The 11,484-nt window shown below is 34.1% G+C and overlaps 2 protein-coding genes across 2 annotated transcripts; one reads left to right on the top strand and one right to left on the bottom strand.

Annotated features, from left to right (window-relative positions):
- The first annotated feature begins 1,759 nt into the window (after positions 1-1,759).
- On the top strand, positions 1,760-3,925 carry LOC101206871 (probable protein phosphatase 2C 24). The gene is made up of 4 exons (XM_004145278.3): positions 1,760-2,498; positions 2,680-3,033; positions 3,119-3,224; positions 3,307-3,925. The coding sequence occupies exons 1-4, from the start codon at positions 2,028-2,030 to the stop codon at positions 3,654-3,656; spliced, it is 1,281 nt and encodes a 426-aa protein (XP_004145326.1). The 5' UTR covers positions 1,760-2,027; the 3' UTR covers positions 3,657-3,925.
- A 3,695-nt stretch (positions 3,926-7,620) lies between these two features.
- Positions 7,621-11,484, bottom strand: LOC116403756 (methylsterol monooxygenase 2-2-like). Its single transcript, XM_031885306.1, is given in 8 exon segments — positions 7,621-8,002; positions 8,994-9,075; positions 9,168-9,379; positions 9,464-9,521; positions 9,524-9,582; positions 9,728-9,873; positions 10,545-10,682; positions 11,219-11,484. Coding segments are annotated over 6 exon segments (537 nt in total). The 5' UTR covers positions 9,793-9,873; positions 10,545-10,682; positions 11,219-11,484; the 3' UTR covers positions 7,621-7,941.

Below are 11,484 nucleotides of genomic sequence, written 5' to 3'. Positions count from 1 at the left end.
TTTTTAATAATACACTGTATATTGATTAAAACGACGTTAAAATCTGAATTCGTACTAACAAGTTTAACTTTAATTTATGTATTTTTGAATTTTTGCACTTTTAATACATTTTACTTGACTTTTAGTCTTACTATTATTGTTGTTATTATTATCTAGCTATTATTATTTTTCCAAACCGTTGAAAGATATATATTCTTTTTACAATTTATTGTTATTATTATCTATTATTATTAGTTGAGTTGTATTAATTTAATAATCTTAAAATATTTGCATGAAAGTCGTTACTATTATTAATTATTTAATCAGTTAAAATAAACATTAATTTTGAACTAGTAATTAATTTAAGATAATTTCAACTACAAATTGAAAATTTTAAGAAATAGGAATGAAGATTGAACAATTCGGAAAAATTAGAAAATACAAAATGATATTAAATTGTATATTTAAAATGTAAAATTTATTAAAGGAAACATTAAGTAGATAATTAATCTTAAAAAGTAAAAACGAAAATTATCCAACCATAAACATAAATTTTCTTTTTAATCAAACTCTTATCCTTTTATCCATGTGTAGTTAACAGATACTATATAACAGTTAATCTATATAACTCATATTTCAATTGAAGACAGTTTAAACAATTTGAGATAGTTATGTTTTTCTTAAAAGTTGAAATTTTTATCAACTTTTTTAATTACTCAACCTTGAACAATCCTTTCTTTTTTTTTTGCTTGAAAGTCAAATTTGATTTAAATTTTTTGTTACTACTAAGTGGGTTGTATAAAATTTTAAAACCAACACTTTTTTGGTAAAAAGGTAATTTGAATTTAATTTCTAGAAACACTTTTAAGTTAATGAGACTTCAATTTAGTTCATAGTTCATGAAGTTTGCAATTAATTTTTGTAGAACAAGGTGGAAAGTAGAGTTAATTAATTGGCCTAACATTTGTGAAAAAAATATGAAAATTGTAGTTAACATATGCTTCTTATAATTTTTTGTTGTGTCTAATGTATGATACTGTATAATAACGATACTTTTTTTTTTTTAATTCTAACATTAAAGTTAAATGAAATCTGAATGAAGATTAACACGAGGCGTGTACATCAAATAAAGTAATCAATATTGATATCTTATTAACTATCAATCTAGAAAGGAATTTGAAAGGTATGAATTTGAAAAATAGGGGTGTGACAAATTTGTGAATGTGTTGAATTAATGAATGAAAAGAAGATTTAGAAAGCTAAAAGTGGCATATGGTCGAAACGTGTCCCTTGTACCAACCGGGTCGGGTCGAGTCCTTTTAAGAACGCCACGTTTCCATCTTCCGCCTTCTCTTTTCTCAGATATTTCTTTTCATTTTTTAAAATTTCACCCATGGGTCCCACTCCCCCAACACGTACTCAATTCTCATTGGCCATCAAAAGCTATAACCGAATAAACAAAAAAAGAAAAAGAAAATTCTCTCTATTTTATTTATTTATTATTTTTGTAATCTCGTATTCCAGGATTCCGACACGTGTCAGTAAGCTATGTCGTCTTAATATTTAATTGGGAAATTGTTATTTTAAAATAGGGACGCCTCACAGAGTACACCAAGGACCACATGCGTGTCAAAAAGGAAGTCTCTCTCTTGTTGCGCTGCTCCAATATTATTGGGCCACGTTTCCACCACCTCCCCAAACTAATTCCATACGTGTCTTCTTCCGATCAAACCACTCTTTCTCAATCAACGGCTCTCATTTCCCTTTCCACTACGTCACGCACTTTACCACCTCCTTCCATCTTTCTCACTCTCTCTTCCCCTAATCTCTATTTTTCCTATTTCCCCTTCTTTTCTATCTCACCTTCCTTTTTAAACCATCCTCCCTCCGCCGGAACCACTCTTCTCTTTTCATCTGCTTTCCCTTCGTTGTTGTTTTTTTTTTTTTTTCTTTTTTAATTTCAATTCCGTGGCCGGCTTTAAATTTAATCAATTGCACTGCGGCTGAGGCTAGGCAAGGGAAGGGAGGGGAGATTTGTTGAATTAGTAATGGAGGAGATTTGTTGTAAAGTTATGAGTGAGAGTGAGGCGTCGTCTTCTTGTGAGCCGAGCTCGCGAGTGGCTAGACGTCGGAGAATGGAGATCAGGAGATGTAAATTTGTTACCAGGGTTGATCCGTCCGAGACGGAGACTGTTTCGAAACGGCAGAAGCTGGAGGATCGAGCTACGTCCATTTCTAGAGATTGTGATAACGCGGTTCAGAATTGTGATTCGGGAGAAGAAGAAACCGTTGGGAGATTTGTGGTTGGAGAGGTTTCGACCAAGGAGGTTTCGATTCCTCTGTCTAGGGAATCTTCTTGTGGGGTAGTGGTTCCGAAATTTGGATTCTCTTCTGTTTGTGGAAGGAGGAGAGAGATGGAGGATGCGGTGGCGGTTCATCCATCGCTCTGTTATACGGAGAAGAGAGCTAGTGATATGTTGCACTTCTTCGGTGTTTACGACGGCCATGGCTGTTCTCATGTAAGATCTCTAATTACTTAATTATTCTCTTGAACTGTAGTTAATTAGCTTTAATTTCTGTTTGATTAGTAGAAGAAACAAAAGGAATTGCAACTTGGTAGTAAAATAATTAGGTCATTGACTTTCTTCTTTTACGGCGAATTTTTGGGGATATTTACGGGAGGTTTTTCCGGTGTGTTAGGTGGCGATGAGGTGTAAGGAGCGGCTGCATGAACTGGTAAAAGATGAGCTAGATAAGGATGAGAAGGAAGACGCCGCCGGTGCGGCGGAGACAGAGGCGGAGACGGCGTCGCGGTGGGACCGTACTATGAAGAGAATCTTCTGGAGAATGGACAACGAAGTTGTGGCGCGAAACAATGAAGAAGTGGTTGCGAACTGTAGATGCGAACTACAGTCGCCGGATTGCGATGCCGTTGGATCTACCGCCGTTGTCGCAATTGTGACGCCGGATAAGATCATCGTGGCCAACTGCGGCGATTCCAGAGCCGTTCTCTGCCGTAACGGAAAGGCCATCCCTCTCTCCTCCGATCACAAGGTTAGTACTCAGATTTAAGTGCTAATTAATTGATTAATCCTCCGATTTTCAATTTCCAATAATCAACTGTTTTAAAATCTTACAGCCGGATCGTCCCGATGAACTTAGCCGGATCGAGGAAGCCGGCGGACGAGTGATTTACTGGGACGGACCGAGAGTCCTTGGAGTTCTCGCCATGTCAAGAGCCATAGGTAAGCAAAAATCAAATCAACGAGGCGCTGACTTTAACCCACCGAACAACAAAACTCTAACGATGAATTTGATTTATTTCAGGCGATAATTATCTGAAACCGTATGTGATATCGGAACCAGAGGTGACGATAACGAATCGTACGGCGGAGGATGAGTGTTTGATATTAGGGAGCGATGGACTATGGGATGTGGTGCCGAATGAGACGGCGTGTGGAGTGGCAAGCATGTGCTTGAGAGGGAAGGCGGAGGAGAGGTCGCCGGTGTCGCCGTCGAGTGAGGCGGAGACAGCAGCAGAAGGGGAAGAGAGAGGAAACGCCGACAAGGCCTGCAACGATGCGTCGATGCTGCTGACGAAGCTGGCGTTGGCTAGGCACAGTACGGACAACGTGAGCGTTGTTGTGGTGGACCTTAAGAGGGACGCTTACCCTTAGTATCTCTTTTTCTTTTCTTTTCTTTTCTTTTTTTCCCCATTTAGTACAAAGAATTTAATTTGAATATTTCAGATTAAAAGAAGTTTTTTTTTTCTTCTTCTAGAAATTAGAAAAGGGAAAATGGAGTTTTATTTTAGGTAATTTCTCTTCTTGAGAATCTTTTTATCTTTTTGAAAAGAAAAAACAAACAAAACAAAAGTGTAATTAAAAAGTTATCAATATCAATTATCAATTATCAATGTCAATGCATTCTCATGGATTTCTCAAAATTTTCATATAAAATTATACATCAAATATCTTATCGTTATCGTTATTGTTGTCTAGGGTTATTTTTTATAGAATTATATTTTGATGATTGGTTTAGTATTGTGGATTGATGAATGGCATTTTATAGGATGAAACTATATTTGAACTTATATTGAATGCTCCTTCTTCTCAAGGGAAGGAGGTTTCATTAATTCAAATTTAGATGGAAATTGAAATTAATTATAGTTAATTGTCAATTTATTTGAGGTTTGAAAGGGTGGCTTTTTGGACGGTTAATATTCTTTCGAGTGACGTCGAAATGACTCTGATTTGTCTTTGAGATTTGTTAAGTGACGTCCTCATAATTTAAAGTAACCAAATGTTTTTTTTTTCTTTGAAGAAAATGCTTAATTTTTATAAATAATATATACGGATTTAATTTTCTCTTAAAATTTTAGAAGATTTGTAAGATATTTATATAAGGTAAAAACATTAAAGAAAAAACAGCTTAGGCACCAATTTCTTTTTTGCTATGGTAATATGAGGAGATCACATTTAGATTTGTTAGGACAAATAGTCTATAATTACCTCTTCTCTTCAAATTTCTCTTGGGAACTTTTTTCTTTATACTGATTCTCTCTCTCATACACATTCTCTTGTTCCTGTAGCTTGTTGATTATAGTGAACGAGGTGTTGTGTTAATGAGAAAGTAATTGGCAGATCATTACTCACGGAACTTTTTAGGTTTTTAGATCTATATCATGAAATGATTTGTAGAAGTTTGGAGAATATGTGTAAAAAAGTGAGTAATATTAAGGAATACAGCGAGAAAAAAAGGATATGTATTATTCAACATTAAATTTTAGGATAAAGTGCAAAAAAAAAACATCCCTAGAGTATATAATTATAATTGTAGTTATATTTACACTCCAAACTCTCAATCATAACAATTGGACCCCTAAATTAAAAAAATGTTAAAACTAGATCTTTTAAACTTACAGTATCTGACAAATTGTAAGTTTGATGGTCCAATTAAAAAAATATTGCAAATTGTGATGCTGAGATTAAGCTCCAAAATTTATTTCTTTCAATATTTGGGTTAAATTTTGAAAGCAAACTAAATAAAAAAACACTTCGATTATTGGAACTAAATGATAACGTATTAAAGTATAATTAAGCACCAAACCATTACATTATTGGAATTCATATATAATTGAAGGATGAAAGGGGAATTCTGAAGAAACTCTATTATGTGTTTGGCTTTGGAACTGTAGCTAAAAGAATTAAATAGCCTTAATTACATTATGAATTGGTTGATGATGTATGAAGATGCCAATGGGCTATTTCAAAGTCAAATATATGAAGTGGGTGATTCAAATGTCAAACATTAAACTTTAAAGTGATATAAAAAGGAAAGGAAATGCATATTTAATGGGATAATTATGACCATAATAAGTGATTAGTCTATTCTCATTTTATGTAATCATGTTTGCCTTTGTTGATGAAATTGAGGGAGAAAGGGGACTCAAACAAGCCCCATCTACTAGTTTGATATCAGTTTTCAAGTTCGAAAGACTGAACCCCTTTTAACTGGTTTAATATTTGCGAAAAAAACGAGAAAGTATTAAGTGGCTTAATGGACTTGAATTATAAATTCCAAATATCGACCAAAATAGGAAAAACAATGTAAATTAATATAATTACGAATGTGAAACCCACGTTTTAATAGAGGACTTTCTTGTAAATTATATTTTGAAGTTAGCGGAATTAAGCTTGAGTAGGCGTCTTGAGATAACACGAGGAAATGGGCAAAATACAAAGAAATCAAACGTATTGTGAAGAAAGGCAACGCAGTACTACAAGATAACGCTAAAAGGGAAGGCAACAACGAACACTTAACTAATAATCACGTGACGAGCTAGGTGAGAAGAAATCGGTTAAGTGTTTAACCTAAATGATTAGTATGCTAAATATAGGTTAATTTTAAGTTAAACATGGTTTAAGAAGAATACTAAACTAACACGTGCAACGCACTAAGTAGGAGCTGTTGAGATTAGGAGAAATATAATGCTGACTAACCTAATTTGATGGACGTATAAATAGGTTTGAAGAAGGACTAATTCAAGTGTTTGGATAAGAGGAGTAAAAGGTGAAAGTTCGTTGTAGGACCCGACAACAAGAGGGAAGAAGAGCTAAACGGTAAGAAGAAAAAGGGAAAAAGGAAACCTCAGCTGAGTGAGCGACTCTTCGAAAGAAAAGCAAACTTTTGAAAAAAATTTTTACCACCAAAGTTATTTTGTTATATTGTCACGTTGTTAGATATGCTCATACTGTAATCTCATATATACATATGAAAGAACATGACTAATTTGAAGTATGTCTATGTTTGTGAAGTTATATTATTGTGATGCTTGTATGTATACAAAACTATTAGTCTTATTCCTAATCAAAAGCTAACTATTATGTACACATAAAAAGTAGAGGTTGATTCGCTTGTAGAAGGATGACTAAACGTGTTGAGTGGTTCGTGTTCAAGTCAATCCCAGAGCAATTGGTATTAAACGAGGGTATGTAGGGATGTTGATGGTGAAGTAGTAATCTTCACAGTGATCCTTGCATTGAGGAAGTTATATCCAGGCATTAGGACTAAGCAGACGCTAATGTGAATATTGTGTTATTTAACGCGAAATGAGATGTTAAGACGTTTCTAAAAGTAAGAAAGCTTTTATTGTAAGTAATTGTATTTTCCAAACGTATTTCTAAATTCTTGCCACTCACTTAGCTATTACTTTACATTTTAAATTTTCCTTCCATAGGTTAAATGAAAAGGTGCCATTAGGCAAGGCAAGGGGAGGTCGCTGCTAAGTACTTGATGTGTCGAATAGTAGTAGTTACTTTTAAATTGTAAATTGTACGCTTGTGTTGTAGCTATTTATAATTGTAAATTTTAATTAAAAATTTTATAATTTGCATCGGTTAGGTGGGTATTTTTCAAAATGACATGTGGCTTTTGGTGCAATGGCTATTTATCCTTCATGGTTGAAGATGATTGAAGGAGGTCGTAGGTAGTAGGTTTTCGAGCTTCCCACGACTAGCCAACATTGACCTCCGACCTCCTTCAACCATGAAAGATGAATAGCCATGGCACCAAAAATCACCACATGATACTTTGAATGCGGGGACAATGTATTTGTTTATTGTAATCTAGTGTCAAAATCGAAAATATCTATCATGCAAACTCATAATGAAGATTGATTTTACGATTTGAATTTTTCCTAAACCAACTCTGACCGATCTCCTCTTTGTCTCCAACCAATCACCTTTGATTCGGAGATCAAGTTTTCACCACACTCAACCCTCTTTTATCACTTAAGATTGAAACATACTTGAGACTTCATTCTCTAAAAGTAATCTAAGTTAACAATGAGCAAATGCACTATATTATTATTACTTAATAAAAGAAGGGAACTCTATTTGTTAATCATTAAAAATACCTTCATGATTCAATTAATAAACTTGCCTTCATGATAAAAAAATTTAAAATATAGATCCTAAAATTGGTCAATAACTCTAAGTGGAGTACCAAAACAACATTTTAACCGTTATCTTTCAATTTCATAAGTGCCAAAAAGTTCTCTCAATATGACTTGTTGCATTAAGGCATGAACATCAACCTCTTCCACAACCAACATAAAACTATGATTAAGTTCGTAAGAGATTAAAACACAATCATGTTCTGCTCCATGGTTCATGCTAATTAAGTTTCTTAAAATAAGCCAACTGAAACATGAACCACAAAATGTGTTAAACTGAACTAAAAGAAAATGACAAGCCAAGTTCCACAGCCAGCACTTCATTAGATTCAGGAAAAGAATACTGACATTTAAACAACAAAAAAAGAAGAAGAAGACAGCAAAACACATAATGGCACACAAGAAAAGGGGATACAGAAGAACTAAACCTTTTCAAATGTTGCTATAGATTAGAAACCTATCTTGAATTTACCCGACTTTTTCAACAGCTCTCTATTATCTCATCATCAATTTTCTGCCTTTTTTATAGCTTCCAAGTTTCTGAAGCCTTTGTCAGTTCCAAATATCCTGCCAATCAAAGAAGCCAAAATATCCACTTCAGTATTTGTCTTTTGTTCCATTGCATAGAAATTATCGATAATAAATGGACACGAAGAAGCAAAAGAACGTAAAAGAAGAAAAATGCATATAGGTATGATTTTCTTTAGAACACAAAGACACAGTTGTACAACTTGTAGAATCCATTGTCCTTTTTACTCTATCGAGATAAAACTAGAATCTTTCAACATGATAAAAATAGAATACAACAGCTCTCCAACTCCCTACTTGAAGTGGCCACTATGTCTCTCACAGCACTTGATTTCTTTTTCAATAAGAACTCAACATATCTTCACAATCAATTTTGCTTTTATTCTCCATCAGATCCACTCAAAAGTTAACTTCCAGATAATATTGGGGAAAAATAGCATTAAGAAGTGAATTCTTGGACATGTATGCAATGATGGTTCTCCAACTCTCATTTCCAAAATCAAAATTTCCTTCTCTCCCATCTTAACCACTCAATAATCCACCTTAAGATCGTATTGGGTTAAAAGACTTCAAGATGTGGAATTTATTCTGTCCAAGCATACTTCCTGACCATCACAACCCAAAGTGAGGGCATCACATCAAGTCACTGATTAATACCTTTCCACCAAAATACAATAAAGTACAGTGCAGCTAAGAGAGTAAACATTTTCCACACATAATCTACATATCAAAATGTCTTAGTTATGTTAACCCACCAATGTAAAAGATGAAATGAAACCATCGGTTTAAATGGATAGAGGAAAGGGACCAAGGAATGTTGGGTGCATCTGTAATCATCTCATTATTATTCAAACACCCCTTTTGTCCTACAAGTACTACAAAGATTTCGCATCCATGGAAATAGACATGAAAAACTATTGAATGGAAGTACATCAGTTTCCCACAAAACTGGTTTTAATGCTATGAAGTTCAAATCAATAATGTATACATATAAAATAAATGGTTGGACCATTTATGGACTAAAACTTACCAATCCATGTAAGTGAATGTTGATGAGTAGTTGCCAGATTTCGTATAAAGCAGTCGGTGATGATAATCATGAAAATAAGCACTGTAGAGAAAGAGCAAAGCTGAGTTCAGGAACAATAGATACATACATTATGACTTATTCTTTTTAAAACATTACAAATTCTAATCGACTCACCCCCATACAAAGGTATGAAGTTTGAAGGGCTCCAAGGAAAATCGTAACCACAATGAGCCTCAACTGTCTCCAGGACTCTAACCACCATCCATAACCACAGGGTAAATAGATGGGGACCAGTAAGAGCAGGACCGATGATTGTAGCAAATCCAAGGAACAGGATCTCGGCAGGGTGAGCGTATTCAGATGTTAGTCCGAAAGGTGTAGCATATCTGCAAAGAACCATAAAACAATCTAAGACAATTTTATCATGGGGCACAGCAGAATATACATGAATTTTCATTTATAAATCTCACTCGTGATGGACGCTGTGGACATTCTTGTACAGCCATTTGGTGTGCAAAATTCTATGCCCCAGTAGAAAACAAAATCCTCAATAATAAAGTAGAATATTATCTGGCCGAAAACTACTTTCCTACATTTAATGATACAGAAAACAAAATTAAATTTAGAGAAGATAGTGGAATGGTCCAAGCTAAGAAAAAAGTGAAAGTAAACTAAGCCTAGCTAGATAAATAAAACCTAAATTATATGCTTTATGACAAAGAACCTGAAGATACCAGGATGGCAATGGAAGAGTGCTTCTCATGCCCATACGCTTGAAGACAGGATAAGAAACAAGCATAACTGGAAGATTAACACCAAAATGATAAAGTAGTAGGCGTGAAATACATTTTCCTTGAGCAGCAGGACTGTTATTCTTCGCCTGAAAAAAGCAGAAAAAAAGTTATACCACAACTGAAAATAATGCATCCATAATTAAAGTTAGTTACATAATTATTGAGTTGAACTGTAATTACTGGGTGGAAAACCTAGTTGGTAGGGACTTTATCTGCATTCATAAGTATCAGTACTATTGTCAATATGGTAATCAATGAGAAACAATTTTGTTTCTTTCCTTCCTTTTTGTTCTTTTTTTTGCTAAAATTACAAATATGGTTCCTTTCGTTTGGAGAAAGTTAGAATTTTTGTCTCTATAGTTTGATAAAATCCCAAAAAATTGTCATGATCATAGGAACTATTTGTGGGAGTTCAATAAAACCAAAGGACTAAATTCTAACTTTCTTCAAACCATCAGGACCAAATTTGCAATTTAACATTCTTTTTTTACAAAAAAAATAATCAATTTAAAGTAAAGCTTGAAATCCTTATTACTTTCTGACTTCCTGTTATTTCTTTGTTTGAGATTAAAAAGAAAAGATAATCAAAGCTAGTTTAAGTTCTAATCTAGCTCATAATCAATTAGGATAAGATATTAAGAATCACTAACAAAATCAAATCTAATTCATATATCAACCATTGCTTAAATATCCATAAGAACTTGCAGTTATGAAAAATTTATGGTGAAGATTTACTAAAAGAAGCAAAAAAGCAAACCTGGATCTTGTACTTGCTCAGCCATCCTGCTCTTTCCAAAAGTATAAATGGTAGTCCAGATAAGAAGAAAACACTTTCATGGATGATGAAGCTTCCAATACAAGCGAGTTGAAAATCACTGAAATTTGTGATTAGATACTGCATAATGTAGGAAAAAGAAAATCCTTAAAAAGAAGTACCAGATGTATAAAGAAACATAGTGTAATTCAATAATCCAGCAAGCCAATACTGCCAACAAATTTAAAGGAAACCATCCAATTGGAAAAAAAATCTGAAAAAAGAAAAAGGGTATTCATAGCTCACATCAAAGGACCTCAAACGAAGAAGCAATTAGCTATCAACAATATAGATCCTATTTCAAATCAACAGTAGGAAATGAAATTCACCTCAAAATTACATCAAAACCCCAATGTCAGTCTCAAATCAACAACCCAATTTAGCAAGATTCAGAGTAAAATACAAAAGGGGAAGACACCCAAATGAAAACCCACTTGACATTCAACATAAGAAATTGAAAACTCAATCCACAGCACGATGTAAACAGCAACCAGAGTACAGTAGTGGAGGAAGTTAAAATATATAATGGGGTTGGTGCGTCGAAAACCAAGATCAAATCTAAGGCGGAAAAGAACAAGAAAGCATAAGAAAAGATAAAAGGAAGAAAAGGGTAATACCTGCCAGGCAGATTCAAGAAGCGCCAGCCATGAATGATGGGAAGAAAAAGAAGAAGAATGGAGAAGGAGATGATACAGGTAAGAGAGAGAAGAGAAGAACAAAGGAATCTATGGGTTTATGGTTTACGTTTTATGATAATCTCTCTAAACTTGCCTTTTTCTTCAATTTCCAGGTGGATCGCTCTCACTCTCTCAAAAATCTCTCTCCGTTCATGGTTGAGCACGTTGGATGTTCACAAACCACCCCTCTTAAAAGCACGCTTTGG

This window comes from Cucumis sativus, chromosome 1 (genome assembly GCF_000004075.3).
Source record: "Cucumis sativus cultivar 9930 chromosome 1, Cucumber_9930_V3, whole genome shotgun sequence".
In the NCBI taxonomy this organism is placed as follows: Eukaryota; Viridiplantae; Streptophyta; class Magnoliopsida; order Cucurbitales; family Cucurbitaceae; genus Cucumis; species Cucumis sativus.
The sequence above is the reverse complement of the archived record's forward strand: the minus strand, read 5'-3'. Positions and strand labels throughout refer to the sequence as shown.

Bases quoted from the DNA above. Each gene is read 5' to 3' on its own strand.
- LOC101206871 (XM_004145278.3), top strand. From the start codon at position 2,028: ATGGAGGAGATTTGTTGTAAAGTTATGAGTGAGAGTGAGGCGTCGTCT. The intron at 2,499-2,679 runs GTAAGATCTCTA...CCGGTGTGTTAG, and splicing joins ACGGCCATGGCTGTTCTCAT to GTGGCGATGAGGTGTAAGGA. The intron at 3,034-3,118 runs GTTAGTACTCAG...AAAATCTTACAG, and splicing joins CTCTCTCCTCCGATCACAAG to CCGGATCGTCCCGATGAACT.